At 41.5% G+C, this 26,906-nt stretch overlaps 1 protein-coding gene and 1 long non-coding RNA gene across 3 annotated transcripts in view; both read right to left on the reverse strand.

The window, feature by feature from the left end:
- SCAF4 (SR-related CTD associated factor 4) overlaps positions 1-25,007 on the reverse strand; it is a 69,100-nt gene extending 44,093 nt beyond the window's left edge. For both annotated transcript variants that reach the window (XM_019528819.1, XM_019528818.1), the window contains exons 1-7: positions 24,905-25,007; positions 12,122-12,205; positions 11,517-11,561; positions 10,798-10,959; positions 5,385-5,520; positions 2,032-2,171; positions 397-573 (exon numbers count right to left, since the gene is read on the reverse strand). In XM_019528819.1, the coding sequence (XP_019384364.1) occupies positions 397-573; positions 2,032-2,171; positions 5,385-5,520; positions 10,798-10,959; positions 11,517-11,561; positions 12,122-12,205; positions 24,905-24,934 (774 nt within the window). In that variant the 5' untranslated portion in view covers positions 24,935-25,007. The remainder of the gene's footprint in view (positions 1-396; positions 574-2,031; positions 2,172-5,384; positions 5,521-10,797; positions 10,960-11,516; positions 11,562-12,121; positions 12,206-24,904) is intronic.
- On the reverse strand, positions 17,664-18,926 carry LOC109305761. Its single transcript, XR_002099704.1, has 3 exons — positions 18,916-18,926; positions 18,235-18,240; positions 17,664-17,968 (listed from the first exon to the last, which is right to left on the reverse strand). It is a non-coding gene; the product is annotated as an uncharacterized LOC109305761 (long non-coding RNA).
- Positions 25,008-26,906: the final 1,899 nt, after the last annotated feature.

A 26,906-nucleotide genomic window follows, 5' to 3' on the forward strand; every position in this document is an offset into this window, starting at 1 on the left:
GCACAAACTGTGGGGGTTTTTACCTTCATCTGTAGTGGGGGGCCTAATCCTCTACATGGGATCTCTTGCATATAATATTGACAATGTTTCACAGAAGCAGGACATTGGCTGCTGTGGTTTCCCTGATTTACCTGTATCAGGTTAGGTATTAGATCTGTGTTGTTTCAGGTTTGATAGTCTGATGTAGAGTTTAGATTATGGTTTGTACGGGATGGTCTGAATAGGGCTGATCCTGAATCAGGCAGGGGGCTGGACTACATTACCTCTGAAGTCCCTTCCAGCTCTTACTTTTCTATGACTGTGTGAACACTGACTATTTTCAAAGCCAAATCCATCTTCCTGTTGGAGTTGAGATTTTAAAAGCACATACTTAATGAAAAGGACCAGAGGACCTACCTTATCAAAAGATGTTTTCTGCTCAGGTGGGGGAAAAGCAGCTTTTTGCTCTGGTGGTTGTGTTGTTGTAGTTTTCAACTGAGCAGTAATAGCTTGAACATGTGCCATGACAGTATTGTCTATGACTGGAGACTGGGGTTTTGGAGGTTGCTGAAAAGTCTGAAGAATCTGCTGAAGCTTAACAAGAGAAAGAAAAATTAGTTTTTGTTCAATATTTCCAAAAACATTTTCAAACTGCTATTAAGAAACTACATTACACCAAAGTTATTGGACAGACAGATATAAATAAAAAGTATGCTTTGCAGGCGGTTAACTTTAAAAGCAAATGAACAGACTTTTATACAGCAATAGTCCTCATTTGTCCTCTCTTGACAGCTGAATCAGCTGCAACTTAAATTTTTTTATAGTAATAAATATTTCTTGCAAAAGGAAATTCAGACACTAAATTTGTGTGCCTTTGCAACAGCGATGTAACTAAGGAGAGGGGAACAGGGTAACCACCCCAGGCACCAACTTGTGGGGGAAGGGCAAAAAAGTAGTTCCAGATGACAACTGCATAATCACAACTGCAGTGGCAATAGCAACAGGAATTCCCTGCTGCCCCTGTGCCCCAGGCACTCTGCTGCGTACCTCTGCAGTATACATTAGGAAAACACCCCTTCCCCTCATTCCAAAAAACAGATTCCCCAGTAACTTTCCACCAGTTTCACAGATTTCTGCAGTCAGGTAAATTAGTAAAATGGCTGTTGCCACTGGAGAAGTCAAACAAAATGTTCCACATTGTAATTTATTAGTTCCAGAGACAATCAGAAGTTTCTCTGAAAACCATACACAAAGTCATGACAACTGCAAAAGGACAGTTAGGAACAAAGTGAATGTTTGCTAAATCCAGGCTGGAAGGTTAGTTTGCTTTAATCTGGGATCTGCAAACTGAAAGGGGCACATGAATCAAAAGTAAATGAAATCTACAAAGTGTAAAAGATAAAACCTTGAAAGAAATGGTGTTATCAAGAAAAGTTAAATGACTTAACTACGTTAAATGACATTAAGCCAAGTTAAATCTACAAACCTGACAATATGAAAAAGAGTGAATTATAGGAATACATTCTTAAGAGAAAATTTAATCCAGCAATTTGGGCAGAGAAAGCTTATGTAATACAAGGGTCACCTTTTAGTACTTAATTATCAAACAAAAGATTGAGTGGCTCTAAGATACCCAGGTAATACTGCTACACTTCAGCAGTAAGCCACTGCCCTACAAATATTTGATGCAGTGTGCCAAGTAAAAATATAGTAAATGAAAGGTTTCTTGGTAACAAATGCAATACATTCTGTGATGTAATGACTAATCTAAAATGCAGAGTTTCCAACTGTTTTGTAGGTCATAAATTATAATATTTGGAATATGCAACTAAATGTTTCATATACCATTATTAGATGTATAAAAAGCAAGGATAATAAAATAATCTTAACTCCTAATTGCAATACTTTCTATATCTTACATTTCTTAAAAACAATATTATTTTCTTTATATTTTGTATCTGGGCTACAGCCATGACTTCTCCAGGTTAAATCTAAGCTCAATCTTTTATATAAAAATGAATGTTAAAACTGTATCAGATACATGCATCTTACCTGCTGTCCTTGAGTTGTCTGAAACAACTGGGCTACAGCAGCAAAGGCATCAGAACTGGGCAACTGTGGCACAGTAGGTACTGAATTAGCAGTAACCTGAGGCGGCTCAGAGGGAACCTTTGCTGGAGGGGGTGGTGAACCTGAAAGAAAATTGCACTGCTGAAAAAGCAGCCCATTCCAGTTTGAGATAGCAACCATCCCCAGGTGTCACACTGAACACTTTACCTTACAATGAGAAAGACAGTCTCTTCCCTCTGTTTTAGGAGAGGGGTTCAAGTGAGTTTACAATTACTGACATAGAAAGATTATATTATTCCTTAAATCCATTTTGATACATCCATGAAGAAAGACTAAAAAAAGATTGTTAGAACTGCTTGCCACTTATCCAAGTGATTAGCAACAATGTTTCCTGGCCCATATCGCTCAAACTGCTTAAAAGGAGTTTGCAGTAGTACCAGCCGAGTCTCACATGCAGTGAATAACTTTCTCCTTAGCACAAATCCTCTGAAATCAATTTTTGCTTCTCCCTCCAGGACAAGTAACCTGCTTGCAATGATTTTTATAAAGCTACGATCTTTTCTGCACTGGAACATAAGAGAAGGCTATCAATGCAGACTGCATAGTTTTTACTTCTGCTTTATAACACTTCTGTATATCAGTAAATTATCTGTGCAAGAATCAAGTTAACAGGTGATTTTATCAACAACTTCAACACATTGTGGATTTTTCAGTATTTTTACTGGCAAACATACTTGTATGGTTCCAATGAAATAGGTTATAAAATTCAAACATTTTACACTTGCTGGAAGAAAGCTAAATGGAAGCAGGGTTCAAATTACGGAAGAGCTCAAGGGGGATGAGCCAGAGCATAAGAGACTGTAAAACTGAACATCATAACCTGGGTGGGGGAGCTCCGATTTTATTAGGGCATTGTGATGGGCAGCCCAATTCTTTTTTTTTTTTTTTTTTGTAGACCCTCACCAATAGTCAAAGTGTAATTTGAACCCTGAATAAGAGACAGTGCTCTAATAGCTTCACTGTTGCAAACTGGCACAGTACAGCAGTATATTTCCAGTATTTAGCAGGAACAATTAAGCAAATATGCTTGCTTTACAAGACTTAGTTTCCATGAATCTGCTTACATCTTAAATAATCAAAAGGACTGGTATATAGCAAAGAAAAGCAAACATTGAGAAAAAAAATATTTTCCAGAAGCCAAAGGGGAAATAAAAATATTACAAGCTATATGAAATGTATGATTCTGCTAAGAAAAATTATACCTGAATTACAGACTTTTTCTTGGTATATTCAAAGGGATATTCTCCTTACTTAAGAGACAAACGTAAGTTTACTGCTTTTTACTTTTTTGTTGGATAGACTCTTCAGTGTGAGTGAGATAGACTCTATTTCATATCATGCATTAATAAAATTGTTAACTGCAAGACCAAATTATTTCCTCTGTTAAATGTATCTGATTACACTGAAATCGATGACTCCACAACTAAAGGAGCAGGATATTGGCCGGCTGTTACTAGATCCAGGAAAAAAAAAAAACACACACAAAAAACAAAACAAAAACACAGCTCACTTTCCACCTCTCAGTGAGTTTACAAATCACCAGTTAGTGAAGCATGGTGTCATAGCAAACTGCTTTTGTATACTTAGATAATGTGTTAATAGGCATCAGACAAGGCTTTGAACACAAATGTCCTTCCTTCTTCAGGATTGGTTCAGATTTGCAAGAATGACACTTCATGTCCAAAAGCTTGTTTGACATCTCTCCCAATTATACATTTGGTCGAATAAAAGATATCACAAAAGCCTTGGCTTCTCATTTCCTAGACTATCACAACAAGACTGCTCCAAACTGTTAATAGGCAGCAAGGCTTTCTAAACAACCTGAAAATCTTTCACAGATATCTATTTGACACCATCTCTCACCCCAACTTAAACCACAAAGTGCTCCATAACATTTAAACACCAACTCTTCAAATATATTAACATAATAAATACAGAAGTTCTGAAGTATGCATCAATTACCCAGCACTGACATACACTGAAGAATGTAAAGAGGCAGTTCTGAAAAGCTTAAAAGGGGAAAATGGTGAATGGAGAACACATGGCATTTTAAGTGAAATATTTCTTTTAGCTTTTTACAGCTTGTACTGGTATGTTCAAAATACCTTACCTCTTTTATTTCTTTGTGAGAACAAATATAATGCAGGTAGAAAAACAATGTTACGTTCTTTAGGACATTACATTTTTCTACATTAAAACTAATCTCATGCTTTACTAACCATGTTGAACACAGGAAATACACCAATGGGATAAAATAGAACATAATCACTGGTAAGAAAAGCTTTTTTTTTTTTTTGTTTTTGGGGGGGGAAGAGGAGGAAGAGATCATTATCCCTCAATAGAGCTATATACCCATCTAGCCTTGTCTATTTTAAAAGTTCTGCTGTTATTTAGTGGTTTCATGGCAGAAAAACTCCCTTAGGTATAACTGAGTCTACCTGAGAGGGTTCTCCTAGTACAAGTGTGGCAGCTGAACCTCCACTGTACAGACTGGGCCTTAGTTTTACAGAAAAAAATGTGAATAATATTAGTCCATTTCAGGTAATTTTCCAAAGCATGCATTTCAGGTCATTTCCCAAAGCATAAATAAAAATATATAAATAAAAACACAGTACTAGCATGTATTCAGAATGAGTTCAGCTTTTTCTATGCAGTTTATAGTGTGGTCAATTTGAATGCTAAGGTCCTAGTGAACCTGTTTTTTTACAAAGTCCTTTAAGCCAGTACTAGTAATAAGCAGGGACCTACTCAAATCATGATGCCTGCAAAATCTGCAGGAAAAAAAGAAGCTTATCGAACAGTAAAATGCTGACCTTCCAGATGGAGCCAGTAGACATCATGGCCCCTGCAATATGGCTGCACAGCCTGAGGAGGGAGGGGGCTGCCAGCTCCAAGAGGAGCCCAAAATGGCATTCCTCCCCTCCCCACCCCCAACCGACTGATTGAGAAGGCTGCCTGTCATGCAGCCCTGCCCCTCTCCACCAATCAGCGGCAAGGGGTGGGGCTGTATAACGGACAGCCTCTCAGCTAATCAGCAATAAGGGCCAGGGTACACAGGGTCCCTCTGCCAAAGTGTGCGTGTTTGGGGGTGGGGGGCGATGTCTGCAGTAAGCCTGAGAAAATGGTGGGCATCCCTGCAAGCTGCCTCCTGAATCTGAGTAGACCCCTAGTAATAAGCAGGGATCCTGGTTTTCTCCAGTTTAAAAAATCCACAATTTTTATATACATATACAGTCTCATCCCAACTTTTAAACCACAAGTAAAGCCATCCATACCTTCATTATTAGAGGTATTTTCTGCCATTGGGGCTGTACTACTAGTTCCTGCTGCCATATCCAGAAGAGGCTGAATGATCTCTATTTTAAACACTCCATTTTTCTGCCAAAGGTTCAGAACACGAACTATCTTACTCTGTACAAACAAAAGAGAGTTAATGTAGAACAAAATATTCCAAAACAAACTCTAAATTTAGCTCTTGCACACAGGAAAGGGGATAGTGGTATAGCAGGCTATAGATAAACAAAGCTTAAATCTCTTGTTGTGTGGGTTAGCTGTACACCTCAAGCACAGTGAAGGTATCATACTACTAAGTTGGGTTTTTTGTGTTTTTTGTTTTTAAACAAGAACAGCAGCTTCTTGTGTCATTGCATCTTGCGACCTTCAGTCAGCCAAAAGAGCAGCACTGATAGACAAAGGAACTGCATCCCTATTTCAAGATGCATGTCATTTCAAGGGAAGGTTAAAGAAGGAAAAGTTAGTGACAGTAAAGCAAAGGTAGGAAAGATCAAGGAAACAAAAAATGCAGAAAAGTGGCAGCAAATCTTGGAAAAAGGGGAAGCAAGAAGAAAAACGTCAGAACAATGTTTACAAAAAAGAACAAAAAACTGTTTACTTGCATTTCTTTCAGCTACCAATTCAGTTACTTCTATGTTGGACTGGCAGCCAGAACTACCTCAGAAATCTCATCTGCATGATTTCTTGAAAGATTAGGAAAGTACGTGAGTATATCTTCCCTGTACCAATTAGACTACATTAACCTTGACTATCCGTGGCTATTTTAAGCTTGTTTCTTTATTCAAGATTTTAAAAAATTAAAGTCTTCAGGAACAAAGATATTATTTCTACCTTTTTAAATGAAGAATTAAAAAAACCCAAACAAATAATATCCTTTTAACTCTGTGTGGTCATATCGTCAACCTGACAATATGACTACATCAAACAGCATCTTCTCAGTATATCTGAACACTGAGTGTACACAGTTCCATCTCACCAACAAGTTCTTAACTTATTTTTACTTGTTGTTGCAACAATTTAGGCTATGTACACACATTCAAATAATCTGGTAAAACTCTCCCATCTTTGTTCTCCTGGTAGAGAAGCGTACCCAGAGTTGTATGTACAGACATTGGAGTTTCGGGGCCCTGAAGAATGAGTTTTGGGGTCCTGCTGACATTGTGCGACTGAGGATTGGTGGGGGGCACACACTGCACACATCTGTGTGCTCTCCAGGCTCCCTTACAATGCCTGGCAACAGATGGCAGTCGTGTATGGGGTAGCCCTACTGGCCAACCTAGACCGCCTTTGGTCAGCCTGTGCTTCCTTGCAGCACAATACAGGGATTGCGATACAGGTATGTTCTGCTCTCTTCCAGAGCAGCGAAAGTCCAGCGAGTGATACACTGTTTCCCTGCAGAGAAAAGGGGGTGCTAGAGGACTATATTCTCTTCTCAGAAAAGCCATAACATGGACAGACATTTGCTCTCCCAGGAGAAGCTCTCCTGTGAGTGATTTAACCCTCATGTTCCAAGGTTATTTTTTTCTCTTACTCTGGGAGAAAAAAAAGCCTGAATATCTATACACTTATGGTTTCTCCTGGGAGAGGTGCTGCTCCCCTAGGAGAAACTGAATGTCTGTAAAAGGCTTTATAAGTCAATTCTCTCTCTCCTTCTTCCACCAATTTATAACCAATTGCCTGCCAAGATCCAGTCACTTACACCTATACAAACACATTCAGAAGGGCACCTGTGCAAGTCTGACAGCAGCAAAGTTGCACTGCAAAACTTCCATGAAAAAGTTACTGCAAGGGAAATCCCGCAATGGCTAATTTAGTGTTCTGTCCTCAAAAGTTTAAATAAGCCATAACAGTACAGGGTTTTGGCTTTCCTTTTTAGAGGTCTTTAAAATGTCCTTTGTTTTCAGTATTCAGGTAAGGGTAAAAAAACAAAACACACAAACAAACAAACAAGCAAGCAAAAAAACCCACATTCTGTCATCACATATTCATTTTGTAGAAAATGTTGAGCAAAAGAAATGCTACTATACTTTCTTCTGATCCTGGCTATACTTAATTTCTAACTTCAAACATGTTTCTTAATTTGTGGAATTCCAGTATTGTACATTGGGGTAGCAAATTCGTGGCACAGACTAACTCTGGGTATAGCACATGGCAGATCAAGGAGGGTACTGGCAACACTGGCAAATACGGCAGGGAGCAGAAAGCACAGCAGATCAGGCAAGAATCACACCGTAAGCAGCAGAAAGCAGAGCAATATATGAAGCAGGGAGGACAGGGCAAGAAGCAGAGAGCAGAGTGGCACATAGTGCAGGGAAAGAAAATGGAGTGGCACTCAGAGGGCACAAGACAATATGTGGCATGCCTACCAAAAAGATTGACCCCTACTGTTTATATGATAAAACATTCTATGTAACCTACTGCAGACTACACTACTATATGAAACTAAGTGTAGTGAAATAGGATTACTTCTCTTAATCACTGAAACATACTCCTTTTAACACTATAGCTACCAGGTAGCTGTATGCTTGAATGCTCAGAGCAAGCAGTCAAAGAATCTTTTCAGGGTCAACAAGCCCACCCCTCTACTGGAGTAAGAATAAAAAAAGCCCACCCCATCACCCCTACTTCAAGGAGCATGAAATAAAAATGAGCTATTAAATGAAAGAGGAGCAAAAGGAAGTCAGTGTAGCACTATGGAGAAAATATCTTAGAAGAACAGGTTATAAGAATGTGCCCCTTTCAGTCATTTATAAAGATCCACAAAGAAACAGTGCAAGTGGTTACACCTAGCACTGATCTTCCAAAGGTGATAGGATAGAAAGCCCTATTAGAAACTGAAAAGACATCCTTCTGAATCAAGAGACTGGTCTGCAAAGGTGCAAACAGAGCACCGCATTGCAGCTGAATCTTGACAAACAAATAAACACTGAAATGAGCTCTAGACCATTCCTAGGAAGGCAACACCATAAGAAGACTCATCTCCAGTCCAATACACTTAGACCAGTAGTACCCAACCTTTTTCCCCCCTTGGATGGATAGTGCTCAGTTAGCTTACAGGTTGGATCTGACTGGTGGACCCCATCCAAGAAGCGAGGCAGTGCGAGGGGCCTGATTCAGCCATGTAGGGGGAGCTGAGAAGCAGCCCAGGCCCAACTGGGCTCATGGGGGAGGGGAGTAGAAGGGGGCATGGCTCAGCCCCAATCCAATCTCAACAGATCTGGGAATTTGGAGGGGTGGAATTATTACTTGTCACTGGGAAATTTGGTGTCAGGGGAACAATCTGTGGAGAGCCCTGCAGGCTGATGCCATGGGTCTATAGGCCAGAGGTTGAGCACCCCTGACAGACAATTTCTGAATTGTAACAACTGGTCTAAAGCTGGATTTCCCCCTAACAACTGAAAGTTCTTTCTGACATCCACAGTGCAATGTGATTGGGCAGAACCACTGTATGAATTTGAGAAAGAGTATGACACTGACTAATTAGATCAAATTAAAATCCGAGATTAAATTAAATTAAAAACTCTGTGAAACCTTATTACAATGTTGCCCTTGTGGGAAAACTGCTTTGTGTGAATCAGGTACCACAGCCTTCAAATCAAATCCTCATGGTCAACGTGAAGAATACCAGGAGACAACAAATGAGGATTTTGCTGTCTGTTCCACAAAAGCTCTTCAATAAATTTAGAGAACATCAAATTCAAACTTCAGGCTTCCAGCAGGGCAGTGAAGCCTTCCAAAGCTTTATCTACTGGGTAAAGCCTATTTACCTAATGGACGGTGAAACCTGATCTTCCAGAAGAAACACAGCTAGGAGAAAAAAAGCAAATTACATAATCTTTAGTAGTTGCCAAAGATGGTTTCAATTGCATTAGGAGAGAGGATTTCCAAAACACAAGCCCTGCCTTAGGTACCTTTTGAAATGGTTTCATAGTTAGTAGGATTGGAAGGGACCTGAGCAGATCATCAAGTCCGACCCCCTGCTGTGGCTTATAAAAAGGGCAGCACAGAAAAAGAACACCTTGTACGGATAGGGAATGACTGCAGGCAGACCTGGACAGATTAGAAAAGTGGGCAGTACACAATAGGATGCAGTACGACAAGGAAAAATACAGAGTGCTGCACCTAGGGCACAAAATTATCCAGCACATCTACTGGCTGGGAAGTGACCCTCTCAGCAGCACAGAAGCAGAAAGGGATCTTGGAGTCATAGTGGACTCCAAGATGAACATGAGTCATTAGCGTGACAAAAACATCAGCAAAACTAACCACACTTTATCATGCATCAGTAGATGCATGACGGATAGGGTCCAAGGAGGTGATACTTCCCCTCTATGCAGCATTGGTCAGACCACAGTTGGAGTACTGCGTCCAGTTTTGGGTGCCGTACTTCAAGAAAGATGTTGATAGACAAGAGGAGGACCACTCATATGGTTAGGGGCTTACAGGACAAGTCCTACGAGGACAGACTGAGGGACCTGGACCTCTTCAGCCTCCGCAAGAGAAAGCTGAGAGGTGATCTTGTGGCTGCCTACAAATTCATTAGGGGGACACAGCAAAGGATCACAGATGCTCTGTTTACCAGGGCGCCTCTTGGGGTAATAAGGAACAATGGTCACAACTGACAGGGCAGATTTAGGCTAGACATCAAGAAAAACTTCTTCATGGTAAAGGTGGCCAAAATATGGAATAAGCTTCCAAGGGAGGTGGTGCTCTCCCTTACCTTGGGGGTCTTTAAAAGAAGGCTGGATAGGCATCTGGCTGGGATCATCTGACCCCAGCACTCTTTCCTCTCTAGGCAGGGGATCAGACCCAATGATCTGTTGGAGTCCCTTCCCAACCCTAGCATCTATGAACCTAGTAACAATTGTGGTCCACCATGAATCAGGGATTTCTACAAACATACACAGAGAACTCAGAGGTTGAGTCCTAAGAACTAGGGTGGGAATTAGGTTTCTTAGAGACTATGAAATACCTGATTTGTGAGGTTGCAGAGGTCAAATGCAGGATACAGACCACATTTTTTCCTTAAAAATAAAATAGGATTGAAAAGGGGTCCCTCCTGCTAATAACACTAGCAATAACTCAATGGCTTCTATTTTTAAGAACATAAGGGCCTCCTTTCCCAAAGTCCTTCAGCAGAAGGATCACTAAAAAGGAAGCAGTAGGTATACACTAACATGTATACCTAAAAAACAAACCACACAATAACCAATTTGGACAAGATACTTTCGTTACCAGGACCTCCACTGAAATATCAGTGCTCAAACATATACCTATGCAAGGAATATTAATATATATTAGAACAAAGACAGAAATTCAGTAAACTAGTTTTCATACAAGTAGGAGCATGTAAGATCTTAGCAATTCACAACATTTGAGAAGTTCTAGTTATACCTTGTCTTCAGATGGACAGAGGTATAAATACTGGAATGTGGCGGTTATATTTTTAGAGAATCTTGGCCCAAAAACATCCTTATCTGTTCCGAACTGATGACGAGACTGACGAACAATAGAGTCAATAACATACAATCCAGGAACTTTGTATTCTGGTTTGCACTGAAAAAAAATAAAGGGTTCTCAATTATGTTAGAGCAGTATATGTACAAAGTAATTCCCTTATTCCTGAGTTCAACAGGTTTCAGATTTTTAACAATTTTAAATCCCATACTTGAGAATTAACTCTGGGCCCAAAGAGAACTGTTACTTTGTCATTACAATAAAGCCCCACAAAAAATTGTTTCCAGTGCTAATATATACAACAGTAATATATTACTGCTAACAAATACCTTGATGATCAGAAAAACTAAAAGAGTTTTCTTTGGGTGGTAAAACACCACAATTACATTAAAAAACAAATTGCATGAAGCAAATAACTATATGTGCTCAATCACAAACAGCAACCATAACATGCTGTCAATAGCTGAAATACCACTTATGGCAAATACATGAAGTGTAATATATCTACACCCAAAGTACAGCAAGACTAAAAATCAATATTGTACTAATTACTATTTTTCTATGGTACACTAGAATGGTAATTAATCAATGAATGAGGATGATAAACATGGAAAAGAATCTTGTCCAATAGATACAGAAATTTTTAAAATGCTTACCTTTTTGATAAATTTCTCTACAATCTGAACTACATGCTTGTAGAGCTGAAAAATAAAAATGTAATCCATTTAAATATCATCTGCTTTACAACAATGTATTTCAGAAGTATTATAATTCTTTGCACATATTAACAATTAGGAGAATTGAATATTTTCCAGTGACTACTAAAAAAGTAATAATGCTCTTAAGCAAGCATTCCTAAGAAAATTTTGCATAGAAAATGACTGCACTTGAAGTGCCTTACAACACATATATAAGCAGCCAGAGGCAGAATAACTTTTGAAAACTGCTTTTTATTTGGGTTTTCTTTTGTTTAAATTTCTAATAGGGTAGCATGTTGTTTCATTGCATAATATTTTGGTTCTCTCAGAGAAAAATCAAAATGGGGTTGTAATTCATATTATGATGGCAGTATCTCTAGAAAACCACACACAAGATAAAAGAATGTTCACCTATTTGTTTTCTTTGGGGGGCAAAAGTGAAAACACCACAAATTAAAGCTTTACAGAGCTATAAAAGGCTCAGTTAAAGATGTATTTTACAATAAATATACAGTGTAAAAGGTTATGCTACAGCTAGTTTGAATTTGTACATTTTACTTTACCTTAATAGCTTTAATGGCAGCTTTAGTAATGAGAATCATCTTTGCTCGGGAAATAGGTGGTTTCATCTCCATGAGTGAAAAGAGCTTAACAGAGAAAACAAGATAAACATTACACACTGAAATATAAGCAAGCAAATAGAGACAAGATTTCTCAAAACTTCCTGGCAATTGAAAAGCAACCAGACTGGTAATCTCAGGAGGCTTAAAAGTCAAGAATCTAACTTGAACAAAACAATTATTGGCTTTCTAGTCAACATCTGAAGTTGTACAATGAAATTACGATGGAAATTAAATAACTTGTGTTCAGTGTGTGAATTTAGTAGCTATTGAAAACAGTGTGGCCAGAAAGTGGTATTTGTATTTCACATCACACAAGGAACTATTTTGTGGAAATGATTTGAAAGCAAGGGAATAAACTTAAGAGTTAATTAACCAGTTTACTGAAGCAAGACTACTTTAACATAGTTGGGAGCCACACAGTGTGGACTGCAGAAGGGGCTCCATGCTATGTGAACAATTCCCCTCCACCCCGCTATGTGCAGTCTCACCCTGACCCCAACCACGTGCACAGAGTAGGCAGCCCCTGCCCCTACTGGCATGTGGTGTTCAATCAACTCAACTCCTTCCCTTGCCACACACACACACACACACACACTGAGAATAACCTGCCCCCGCCCCTTCTGCACAGGCAGAACAGGTACACCAGCTTCCCTGCTGTGCAGGCAGCTCCCACCTCTGCTGTCTGTGCAGGAGGGAAGGGGGACAGGTTACCCCATGTTCAGCCCAGCAGCTCAGCTCTCCACCCTCACACACGCATCAAGCAGCCCAGCCTCCTGCCCCACCAAACATATAGCATGAACACCCCATTGCACTGCCCCAGCCCCCATGAATGGGAGTGGGGCACAGCAGCAGCCTCCAGGGAGGGAATTCAGAGTCTCTAATTGTTGCTGCATTAAAAACACTGAGGGGGGTGGCAGCTGGACAAGAGCCCACTGACCACATGAGACCCATAAGGCTCAATATCCACCAACTGGACAGCCCCACTTTAGTGGATCCTACAATCCAGCTGCATCTTTGGCATCCCAGAAAGGATTACCACAAGTTTTTAACCATTACTGGGACTGCTAATCAATATTCCATCTCCAATTCTTTCTCTTATACATAGGCAACTGGAAGCGACTGGCATACTGTGGACTGGTAGCCAACCCTTTTTTATACTGAATATAAAAAAGGGTTGGTTACCTGCCTGCAGTATGTTGTTTCTGGTCCATGGCTTACCAGTCCTCAGCATAAAAAGGTTGGGAACCCCTGCTATACATAATATAGCAAGCTGGGCTGTGATTAATAACTTAGCAACCAAATGCAATATGAGGGAGTCCCTCCTTTGGACAGAGTAACACAAACTAAGAGTTGCAGTCATCAAATGAACCCTTGTTCCTCTTGTATAATATTCCAAGTTTGAGTTCGCTTAAGTTATTTCAGAAGTCAGGTTAGAAAGATTTCTCTCGTCCTCCCAATTACTAAGGAAAAAAAGCCACAACATAAAAGAACAAATGTAAATATGTTCATATACAAGATTATAGGTCAAATAACTTACAGGCATAAAAAATGAGAATGAGACTTGCAACAATAATTTTCAAAACAAAAATCCAAAACTAGCAGTAAGCAAAATAGGGACATTAATGTTTTCTTTATTTTTCCTAACAAGATTCTTAGTTCAAAAGGTACTTACTTTCAACCCTTCTCAAACTAGTACCAGCCAGCCTTGTAATACCAGAACTAACATAGGCCTCTGCTGATTTCACTTGCTCTATGTTATCTTCCATCCTTTCAGTGAGATAATCTAACTCATTATATTGGATTGCTTATTTCCACACAAGGCAAATTCCAGTTCCAGATCGTTTTTTAAACAAATCAACCTTCAAACGAAGATATACACTCCCAGCTAACATCCGCGGTAGCCACAAATATGTATTATAGCCAAATAAATGTCACTTGCAAATTAGTCTTGCAGCACAAATGTCCTTTCCCTTTACTACTGTTGAAACCCCATCTGAGCCATTAGGCATCTCTTTGAAATAATTATGTAAAAAGGGCTGAATTCAATGTCATTCCTGAATTATGATGCCCAAGCCAGCCCTTCCCAGTATTACATCAAAAGCAGAATCTACCCTTTCAAGACAGCTTTAGTCAGAAAGCTTGAAGGAGGAAGGTCCAATTTTACAGAAAGGGAACAACCTGAGTTCCCCCCACCCCACGCAGGAGGGAGCAATTGGCCCCCCAGCAAAGAAAATGTAAATACAAATGAAACCAGTGTCAAAGCACAGATAGAAAAACTAGTGCTTCAGAAATGCAAGAGAGAAAAATCTGGAATTGCAGGAGCACAAGAGGTACCTTTGAACACAAGCGAAGGCAGGAACTAGGCCGGAAGAGAAGGTGGGATACTGATGGGATACAACTAGAGCCCAGACAGAATCCAAGGAATAAGCAAGCAGCTAGAGGGTCAAAAGCTTGAAGTCCAGCGTGAAGTAGCTAAGAAGGATTATGAGGGGGAAAACCCTTAGCTAAGCAGGAGAAGCAAGGCTTGGGGCCTAGTAAAGGAATCTGGGAAAAGAAATTACCAGGACCCCAGGGAAAACAGATAACAAGGAACAATGCCCATGTCACTGAAAGACAGTGAATCCCACACAAGACCAGCCAAAACAGAGTGAAAATGGTATTTCCAAAGGGCATGTAAGGCAAGTGGAGATGGAATATCAGATAGACCACATTTAAATACAAATTTACATTAAAAAGGACACTCAAGATATTCTAATTAATTAGAAAAGCAGCAATAATTTATAAAACCTTGGAATAGCAGAATAAAAATATTTCCCTTCAAGATTTTCCCCTTTAAAATAAAACAACGTATAATGAAAACTGATTATAATTGCTAATCTGAAGGAAATTCAATTAAAAAAAAAAATCACAAGATTATTCTGTACTTTAAATGGATCAAATTTGGGGTTTTCCAATGCTGTCAGTTTCCTCACATCCTGCAGTAAAAGCTCGCCATTCAATAGACTTGTTATAGAACTGTACTTTGTGGTTACATGCATCAGCAAGCTCCAGTAAACTGGATCCTTTCAAACTATGAACCCAATTCAGAATACCAGGAAAAATGCCTTATTTTTACAAAGCGCACAGAAAAGAAAAATATTTTCAGTGAGATGCATCAAATTTCTCTATTTTATCTGTTCAAAAAAATCAAAATTTAAAAAAAAATTAATAGTAAAACAATGAATATGATACAACCAAGTGACTGCCTCAAAAAATTGTTCCTGCAACTCTTTACCTCTGATTTTTGACCTATTAAACAGCAGAATTCACAGCTTGTTCTCACAGCATCAGAACCATATTTTAGATGGATGGGTGAGAAAGGAAACAGCTTCTTAAACTTTTTCGTGTACCCATGTTACTGACCTGACTAGAGCAGTGGTTCTTAACCAACCTGCCTATCTGTTCCAACAGCAGCTACGTTCAACTGCCCTGTGCACTCTGACAAGCCTAAAGCAGGCAGGAGAGCTGCCTCAAGCTCCAGCTCTTCCCAGGCTGGTCCCTGCTTCTCCCAGAAACAGAAGCATGTGGGACAGTTCCATTTGTCCTGTATGCCTCTGTTTCTGGGAGACGCAGCATAGGCTCAGACAAGGAAGGGCCTGGGTCGCAAGCTTGGTCTCCTGTCTGCTTTGGGCTTATCAAAGAGCCCTAATGTCCATGCATGTGCTATAGCCCCTTTCCATCTAGCTGTGCAGCAGTCATGCAGGGCAGTTTTACCTGGAGGCAGCAGCAGCACCCAACTGCAAACCAATGAGGTAAGCTGAGCCAAGTGGTTCTCAACCAGAGAGGCAGCCACATTCAAAAGACTTGTGGAGGGGTGGACTGACTCCAAAAAGGTTGAGAACCACTGGACTAGAGAAATAAAGAGAAGTGGAGCCAGGAATCTCGTCTCAGCTTTCCCATCCCCTCCCATAACCCTCCTATCTGCAGCAACAAATGTTCCAAAAATCAAAAATACCTAAGGATGGAGTTAAGGCACTGAGGAAGGATGGAGTCTGGCAATGAGTAACAAAAATGTCCCACTCATTTAGGCTGACAATGATCAGAGGAGCCCAAGATGAATGATGGGTGAGAAAAGCTTCTTCAAAGCAAGACTTTCAACCTGAAGACAAAGTCAGGATTCAGGTAGTACGAAGTGCTGACAATTGCAGTGGTTTTAAAATAAATGTCTTCTTTTGTACATATGAATGATAGAAAAACTGATTATGTTAATGAGATAATGAAGCCAACTGAATACACTACAAATTATCACATGCAGACAAGAAATGTAAAGAAAATCTGTTTCTCTCTACTTTACTATGAAAATCAATATAAAATGATCTTTCTTCTACCTGGTATTTAGTGTGGGGTAGTAGTACTCAAATTTAAAAGAAATGTTGAGCATATAATTGTAATTCCCAATACTTACAGCACACAAGTCAATAAAGGGTGGGGAAAACATTTATAAAGATCAGCAATCAGGAACACTCCTGGTGATAAATGTTACTAGACTTTTACGATAAAGTAACCATTGTATGGCGAAATCTGTATGACTAGCAGCACAGAAACCTAACAGAAGATGGAATTGAGTAACTCAATGTAAATCTTGACACAGGTGCAGAAGGACAAAATAATGCAGATTGCAACTCCTCTAGCATGGTGTGAAAGGATGAACTAGATAACCTGACATGTTTTTCCAAACAGACATTGTAAAAATTGCTCAAGCAAGCAAGCCTTGCAAAAAGATATCCCAAAAACTTTCACCAGTGAAGCATTTCATTCTGGAACGCCTTTCTGAGGACCTATTATGTGTGGAAACATGAGCAGGAGGCATGGGGTTGAGGCAGAGCATGAGGAAGAGAAAGAAATGTTTAACCATGACCTTACCTTAGAATTCCCAGGAGACAGCATTTCTGGACAGAGCAGGTCCTCAGGAATGAACAGCAGAAGAATGAAACATGAGAAACTTGTAAGTTTCACTCTGCTGCTGAGGACAGTAATGGAAGCCTAGGATCATGTGGGAGAATGAAAAGGGAAGGCAATGGGACATGGAATAGCAAACCAATAGCTCATTCTCTACCCAAAAAAGGGTAGGAGACAAGAGCAGCTTTTCCTAAACCCTACCCCCAACAATCAGGAAAGTTGTAAGTGCTTTAAATTAGAAAGCAAAAGACCTAGGGCATGTCTATGCCTTCATTAATGCACTTTTGGTAATGCACATTAAAATTTAGTACCTCCATTGTGAGGTACTAGAACACGGCACGTGTGGCTCAGGGCAGGTAAATGGCCGGAGCTCTGCCACAACAAGGATCAGGCCCCTCATAGCCTTCCTGCCATCTGCCCCTGGCACACCAACATTTTATGAGTCAAGGTTGCAAGTATTTTTGGCACTCTGCCCAAAAATACTGCCAACCCCTGTACTAAAAAAAGATGCATTAGCCTATTTTAATGCACATTAGTCAAAGTGCATGGCTTGTGACACTTTAACACTAACATTAACATAAGATAATGAGCACTAAAGTGCATGTGTAGACTTACCCCTAGATTCTAATCTTAGTTGTATGATCTTAGTCTGGTCAATTTATTTCCACTTCTTTTCTCCACTCTGTCTTGTATATTTAGACTATACTCTAAAACAGATTTTTCCCCAGATTTTGGGTGCAGATACACAGCATGATTAGTACAAAGTAATTTACCTGGTTCTTATTCCACAATAAGGAGCAGGCACATAACTAATTCACCAGGGCTGGCTTCCTGCAATATGCACATATTCTGACCCTACAAACTATGAAACTTTAACTAAGGAAGAAAGATAATTTACCCTGTAGTAAGTGTGTCCTATTTCCACAACCTTTTATCCTTGTCAAAGTGTCTAGGCGGTAACTTTCTATCAGAACAGGCTTCCTGTATGAATAGCCAGGAGCTTTTATTTTTATAAAACCACTAGGCAACATCTATGAAGATTAGGCATTACAGTGGTGCTGTCTATGTTGCTTCCCTGTCAGTCCAGAACAGAAGCAAGAAACCTGCCCCACCACTTTCTTCTACTTCACCTAGGCTCAAGCCCAGCAAGTAGGAGATACAAACAGCTTGGAGGGGTTTCTACGCCCATGACAGAATCTGAACAGTGCTGAGCCTACACATACTCAACCTCCTCCAAGCCACTTCTTCCCCTCAATTGACAGGCTCTGATGGAACAAGGGCAAGCTGATAGAGCTTGCTTCACAGCAGTGACTCTAGACTTAATGTGGAGCTAGTACAGTCATAAGAAATATGAATCTGGCAGGGAAAGGGAAGGGAGGGGGAAGACTGCATACTGAGCGGCTAGCAAATGCCAATAGGGCACTGAGCTCAGCATCAGGAGTGCCTTTGAAACTTCCTCTCCTAATTCTAACAAAGGCTCTTGCAATTTTTTCCAAGTCAAATTCAGCTCCAAGGATAAACAGTCCTACACATCTCAGACATCTTCAGGAAACTATCACAGTAGTCCAAAGAAGGTCTAAACTTAAAACAGGTTAGACAAGTTCTTCCAAAAGTAGGTTTTCCATTCTGCTACATATATACCTTCACTGATTTGGCAATTTGGATGTGGTGGATGAGTGTCCTTCTCCAGAACAAGGACATTTAATTTATGGCAAGCCATCTAGGACACAGAGAATAAAAGCAAACTATGAAAGCTTTAACGTTCATCCTCCACAGATGAGTAAGTCAACCACCACCCATTGTTAAAAGGCCAGAAAGTGGGAAATAATTCTAACCCCTCCTCCCCAGTTTGAGAAGGAACAACAGATACAAGCACACAGAGCCAAGGAGAGTGCAAGTCCCATAAGCTTTTCAAAAGAACAACTTTTAGAGGCAAAGAAGTGGTATTTTAGGTAAGTTGGGTAATGCTAAACATCTGTATTTTTTGGGAAATAACAAATGTATGTGATGCATTCACTCAAGCAGACTCTGCTCAGTATCAATAATTTTGAAACAATATTAAACAATTGTTTCTGAAATCAGGATTTACTTTTAATGATATTTTATTACATTTTTTCCAGGTGCTGAAGTATGCATGTTTCCATATCAGAATAGCATATGCACTATTATTTATATAGCTCATTTCTAAATGTATAAACAAACTGTTCATAGGAATTATCATACATAAAGCATCTAAAATCAGATTTGTATATAAATTGTTTAGAATACATTTGCATTATACAGTTAGGAATTACTCTAGGCTAACAAAACTATAGGTCGCTTGTTCAGAGACAAATAATTTTTAGATGCTTGCTTATATCCCCATTATAATGGCCTACTGCAGCAAAGGAGTAGAAGAAAGCAAAGGAAAGAGAAATACAGCAGAACATCCAAGATAAAGTGCCAGCATTACTACTGGATGATCAGATATCAAAAGGGTCTAGCTAAATAAAGCCAGACAAAAGATGAGTGGAATCCAGAGACAGCCTACTGATTATAAGTCTTGTCCTTCCCCTCCTAAAACCCCTCTGAATTGCTGAAAAAGGACAGATTTTGGGATTCCTACCAAACTACTGCTGCTGGACCCTGGCTCAGAGGAAGCCATTACAGCAGTGCACAGAGCCGAGTCATCCACATGGAGCTCCCCAGGGTTTGGCGGCAGGGAAGTGGTAGCAGTGTTAATTGCCGCAGGGCTCTGGGAGCCCCATGGCAATTAACATTACCACCATTTCCCTGCCACTAAGTTTATGAACCCCACCAAAGCCCCACAAGCTGGAAGACTGCACTCCCCAGGCATCCCAGACCCAGCACAGAGCAGCTGCGTCCCACTCATCCAGCCCACATACCAGAAAGGTTGAATACCACTACTCAACAGCATCAGACTCAAGTATACAAACAGTGACACCCACCAACTACTAGCTGGGTAACAGACCACCAAACAGCATGCTCAGAAGCTTAAATTTTTGGAAGGATGAAGCTCAAGTCAAATGTGACTCAATATAAACTATGTATATAGCCTAGCATACCTATTGCTTAGTTCAGTAAGCTATTCCCCTCTGACTAACAGAGCCACTCACAAAGTTAAGAGAGTTTATTTGAAAGAAGCTTTTCTATATTCTCAAATGAGAATGAAAGCAAAAAAAAAAAAAAAAGCGTTTGAAAAAGGAGCTGTGTTCAGTATCCACTATTGCAAGAGAGACCAAACCCAGAAATGTCATCTGCCTCTTAAAACCAACACAATATCTTTCTAGTTTCACAAGTCTCCCACTCCTTGAAAACTCTTCTTCATTTCTGAGAGTCACTACTAGGACCTCTTAACTGAGCATATTTCTGGAGACCCATTCAGGATTACATTGATACTGCTTCTTAAACTGCTTTGAAATGGTCATAGAAGTGATGCACAGCATATTCTTTCTTATAGGAGACATAGTAATTCTAACATCTCAATGAGGCAGAGGAAATAAAGGATCACCTTAGGTCAAAAATTATATGCTAGCACAATATTTGCTTTCTATCTGAGCTTACTTCTCTCACTTCCCCACAACTCCAAAACTACATCTATGCTACTGCTTGTGCACTCAGTACTTTTAAGTACATCTAAAAAGGACACTCATTTGATCCTGGCACTTTCTGCAAGAGTAAAACAGCTATGACTTTCCCTTTTTTTCCCCCCCCAAATAGGAAAGGTTGCCTGGACAAAGGGACAGCAATACTGATCCTGCATTCCAGCATTAGGCTAGTAGATATGCTTCTGAGGTTCTCCTTTGCCGCAGAGGGAAACTCACTAGTAAATTACAGCTCCTGCTGGTTAAATACTGTAGAATTTTCCTATAGAATTCCCTCAATATAGATGAGGGGAAGGGGGAGCCTAGGATACCCATGTTGTTAAATTAAAAACTCTGAACAAAGAAATAAACATTGCCTTACACAAAGGGAGCAATAATGCTGGCTAGTAACAGATGAGTGCCTGATAAAGGGTTTGAGAAAAGATGTAGTGACACATGAACACAGAAAAACAAAATCTACCATTACTATAAGATTGCTGTATTAGATCAAAAATTCAATTGCCTGGTTCACTGAATCTGGATAAATAACAAAGACAGAAGCTGAAGAGTAGACATTCCCAAAAGAACATTGATTTTTGATTTTTTTGGGGTGTTACTGTTCTGGCAACATAGCACATTTACCATCAATCTGGATTACATGTAAATAAAAATGATGCATTTTACTTAATACGGCCATGAACTTAAAACACATTAGCCTTGTATGTTAATTCCAGTGGAAAAGCTGCATAAAGAAACGTACTGCCGAGACCTATGAACTACTTTACTGCTCTTTTTTTTAAATGATTGCCAAGTTATGCCTCAATTTTTTAAGATTGGGCAGCTAAACATAATACTCTTTATATTGAAGCACAGCCAGAGTAAACATTGGTGTGGAAATATTAAACACCATCACAGACACCTAGATACTTCTTTCAGCCTACTGGATTTCTCATTAAAGATACTGATTATGCAAAATGTTGTAAGTTACCCATTAGTTATACTCACATAATATATTTAACAATACAAGTCACAGAATTTGTATATTTTGTTAAAGTATAAACTCCTCATTCCAGCAGCCCTTTGTTCAAAGTAATTTAAATAGAACAGCATGCTGCATTATACAAATACCAGACCCCACCATTCAGTGGGTAATATTCTGCTTGAAGTTTGAGAAAAATAATTGAGGAAAGCAAGTATTTGATTAATGCCAACATGCTTTTCAGCGTAGAAAATTCAAAGGTAAAAATGGTTCTTTCCCAACCAAGTTTGCAATAGAAAGTACAGGGATTGAGAAGAGAACAGAACTGGAGCTCAGCAAATAATTTCATCAAAAAATGTAGTTTTGGGGCAAGCAAATCAAGTTATAAACTTGGGCTGAATTCATCTAAAACAGAGGTGCTCAAACCCTGACCCATGGGCCAGATCCAGCCCCTGGCACCACACCATCCAACCTGAGGGACTTCCCACACATCTGTAGGGAGGCCCATAGGCTGTGGCCTCTAGTACTATTTGGCACGCAGAGTAGCGTGGAGCTTGATACTGGCACATGGGGCCAAATGGAAGCAGCACAGGGTCCTAGGGCTGTGATCCCAGCACACAGGACTGGGCAGAGGCTGTGCAGGACCCTGGGGCCCATCACTGCCTATGGGGCTGGAGAGAGGCAACCCAGGCCTCTGGAACTTTGATCTCAGCTCATGGGGCCAGAAGATGAATTGTGTGGGGCTCAGGTGCCCCAATACCCACATGCAGGGCCAGACAGAGGCCGTATAGGGTTCAATCCTGCCATGAAGGGTCCACACTGCACCACTCACTTAGCTTGCCTAGCCAAAAGGTTGAGCACCACTGAACTAACAGCTCCAATGAAAGGAAAATAAAAAGTTCTAAACAATTTGTCTTCACAGCCTCAAAGAATAAACCTTTTTAATTTTAGGAAAGGCGGTACAGTGCCACCAACCCCACAACTTTATGCTCTGTAGCCCACCTAGGATCCAGGAGACTCAGGTTAAAATCATCTGTTTTGAAAGTGAGACTTGAACTTGTCGCTCAACTCTTAAGACAGTACTAGTCTATTAGGCATTTTGGGAGCATCTCAGTTGTCCTGTTGAAATTGTTCCACTCTACATAAAAGAATTATTGATTGAAGTAGGAGCTGAAACTACTACCTCTATAACAACAGGTACCTGTGACATACGGACATCAAGGACCTTAAAACCCTCCAACATTGCTCAGGGCCATAGGAAATTTTCTTTTCAAGAGATATACGACATGGACAGAAAGTTATAATGCAACCTACAACATATCACTTGCTTGGTACTGCTATTCACTTTTGCTTCTCATGCAACCCTGGTTGCATGAGTATCAAGGAAACTATACACATGGGTCCTGATCCTGCAAACACGTATAACACAACTTTAAGTAGGTGATTAGTCCACTAGGATTCTCAAGTGAGTAAGTAACTAGAGGAATTAGGACAAGTATTACGGAGGAAACTTCTTTAAAAACCGAACTGGACACACAATGTTTTAAAGCAATCTAGTTTTCATATACTCCACACAGATGCAAAGATTTCAGGCACTCTGATACTAGAGACTTTCACTTTTCCTATTTCTTGGCCAGATAGTTTTTAATATATGACAATTTCCAATATTAATATCAAAATAAGATTCCTTCATAAAATGCCAAGACAGACTCCCACATGCACAGTACCAACTGGGATCCACAAATAAAATCTAATTGTACAGATGAGTGCAGAAAGTAATACAGGGAAGCATCTTATTAAAGCAATGAAGCAGTAACAACTGTAAGTGCAGGTAGGTAGTTGGTACCTCCACTTTTAATACTTAGCCTAGCAAAGACTCTCTCCCGTCTAGTCTATTCTTTTGAAAATGCAGCACATGTGCTACTATAATCTTTCTAAGCTAGTGATTCTCAACCAAGGTGCCACAGCACCCTGGGGTGCCTTGAGATCCTTTTAAGGGTGCGACAGCACATTACCTCCATCAGGTTTACAGACATGGTTTGTGAGATACATGAGATTTCACACAGAAATCCACAGCTGTGGGCCGAGTTCTTCGCAACAGAAAAAACTCTTATTTCTGTTGGTGAGACAAAAACTCTTATTTAAGAGTCAAGTAAGAAAAAAAAGTTGACAGTTAAGAGAAAAAAACCTCATTTCTGTAGTCAAAAAGAAAAAAAAATGAAAACTAAGAGGCAACAAGAGTTCTTTGGGTAACTGTGATCTCTTCTATTAATAGATAATAGATCTATTACCAATAGATAATAGACTAAAAAATACGACATTCACCCAAAGAACCTTGTTTGCCTATATCCTTAGACCAACACAGCTACAACCTACACCCCTAAAAACTAAGAGCTGGCATTTTCCAAGGGCTGTCTTGAATTGAATGGGGTGTAGAACCACTGCCTTCAGCACTTTTACAGCTGCACAGCATTGCTCAGAAATGAGACAATACTCACCTGAAGCCAAGCAAAGGGACACCCCTCAAACAACTGCCAAGTGCATGGAAATAGGTGTGTAAGGGGTGCTCCACCCAAAGGCTCCTTATCTTTGGAGTCATCTACCTCACTCCAAAGGGCAAAGCTGAAGAGTTGTCTGTCCCCCTCCCCACGAGTATTCTCTCTCTACAACCCAGCCCAGACGAGGAACAAGCCGCCTGGCAGGCTGCTCCTGCCGAGCAGCGGCAAACGAACTTTCCGCGCAGCATGACTCTGTCACATGAGAGCAGCCTGCCATTTTTCCTGCCTCTCTCCAGCCAAGACGCAGGCCGCCCCAGCCCTTCCCAGCCTCTCATTGTTCAGCACCGGGTGGGCACCTCAGGCCCTCACAGGACTCCCTAAGGGGAATACAAAAACCCTCATACTTCCCCCCCCCCCCAAAACACTCCCCCAACTCTTTAAGCGCGGGGTAGACACCCCCAAGGCGGAAGAGACGAGGCCCAGAGCTGGAAGTAACACGGGGTAAAAAAGGAGGAGGAGGAGAGCGGCAGCTCCCCCCGCCCCACTCCGGCCCGGGCCCGGGCCGCGGCACATGCGCCCCTCTCCCTCCCTATGAGGCAGAGGCAGGCCCAGGCCCAGGCCCAGGCCCAACCCCAGCCCCTCCCCCCGTCCCGGAAGCGGCGGCCGCACGGGCGGTGGGGCAGGGCAACGGCTGCCGCTCCTTCCCCCCCGCCCCAGCGCCCACCTCCTGGTTGAAGGCGTTCACGGCCTCCATGTTGGCGCGAGAGGCGCGGGCCGCCGCGGCGGCGAGCCTGGGCGGGCGAGCAGCGGGGGCGGAGGCACGGGCGGGAGAGCTCAGGGGCCGGGCGCGGACATGTCCGCCGGGCGGCAGCGGCAGCAGCAGCAGCAACGTTCCGTGCGGCCTCTCGCTGGCCGGGCCGGGCCCAGACCGTCTCTCCCAGCGGGATGGCGGAGCCCACGCCGCGCGCTGCACCCTGGGATCGCACAAGCCTCCCGGCCTCGCGCCACCCACAGGAGAGCGAGCGCGCAAGAGCGCGCGCGCGGGGGTGTCACGTGACTCCTCCTCTCTCCTATGCCTTTGCTTAGCCATGTCAGCAGCTGTGGCCATACCCCCTCCCTCGCTATGGCCCCGCCCTCCCCCTCTCTTCGCGCGCAGATTAAGGGGGGGGGGGCAACGGCTTTCTGGGGAATGTCGGCGCGAGTCGTCCCTGCACAGAGCGCATGCGCATCCGAGCTGCACCGATTGGGCAACCAGGGGTGTGGCCCTCGGGGGCGTGGCCCTGCGGCGCTGACCACGCCTTCCGTAATGGGTTGCTGTAGGACTCCGTGGGGCAGGGTGCGGAGTTTCTCCAGCGCTTGCGCTTTGGTGGGTGAGCCCGACTTTGGCCCTCGGTTGCGAGGTCTCGCAGTGCCTTGGTGCCTCGGGGTGGGCAGGGCGGCCTCTGTGGGCCCTGCGCCACCGCCCCGCAGAGGCTTGTCGGGGGGAGGTCCCTTGGAGGGTAAGGTCCTTTGCTCTGGGAGAAGCCGCGGAAACGTTTCTGTTGTGGCTTATGTGACGAAATAAAAGCGACTTGCAGCCTTTCCCAATGTCGCTTCCATTCCGGAATTTTCAGCCAAAAGCAATCAAAGCTCGTGGAAGAGGCGGTGACTTGTATTAGATCAGCTAGATATTTGCAAACCAGTGATTGGTTTGCAAATATCTACTTGGCCTAATAAAAGAGATCACCTCTCCCACAAGTTTTGATTCCTTTTGCGTTGAGAGCAATATGTTTACAACCAGGATACCAGTAAAAAATAAACTTGTCAAATCGTCCCTATTTTTAATTTCCAGCACGCAAAGGGAAAGTAGCAGTATCCAGTCCCTTCCCCTCTGTCCCCAACAAGGTGTGAAAAATAACAGCCCACCCATCCCCAAAAATATTGGTTTCTCCTCTAAATCAGCGGTTCCCAAATTCTGACAGATTGCACACCACCAATTTAAAATGATACAACCTTAAGTACTGCCAGCACATTTTTGTCATATAAAGTAATAATAAATCTGTTAACATGTACCACTGACAGGTTGTCTGCGTGCCACTGGTTGGGACCCACTGTTGTAGAGACTTGAACAGTCCGTCTGTTCCATAGGGCATGACTGGCAGCTGTAGCAAAAAGTTTAATGGAGAATAGCCTGATGCCTGTAGAAAAGATCCGACAAAGTCCAACACCTACAGCCGGAGTAAGAAGTTTGAAAACACCATGTTGGAGGGCCCAGTGATCCTCCAACATGCAGCAGAGGGAAAGAGCCCTGAAAATCTGATTTGGGCACAAAGAGCATCAGGGCACATAGCAAACAGTGACAGGGTGGATCTGCTGCTCTGTAATAGCAATGATAAATAATGCTTCGACTTGCTTGAGATGTTTAAAAACACCACATTGGAGGATCTGATGAAACATACAGCAATTCAAAAAGCACCAAATAGCCCCCTCTCCCCCCTCAAAATTAACATGGTTATGTAGAGTCAAGGAGGTTATTAGAAGGGGGAAAATATACCATTTGAAAAAGTAACGTCCTTTCTAGATGAAGAAAGCAGGTGCACAAATTCTGGGAAGTTAACAGTAAAACCATAATAATGTTAGAAATATTATTAAAAATGCATTATCAATAGCAGATTTAGGAAAAAAAAAAAACACAGCTGCTACCCCTCCTTGTCTCCTTAATGGGAGAGGGAAGGGGGGGGTTGGAA

The sequence above is a fragment of the Crocodylus porosus genome, unplaced genomic scaffold, assembly GCF_001723895.1.
Source record: "Crocodylus porosus isolate Cpor-Errol unplaced genomic scaffold, CroPor_comp1, whole genome shotgun sequence".
Lineage (NCBI taxonomy): Eukaryota > Metazoa > Chordata > Crocodylia > Crocodylidae > Crocodylus > Crocodylus porosus.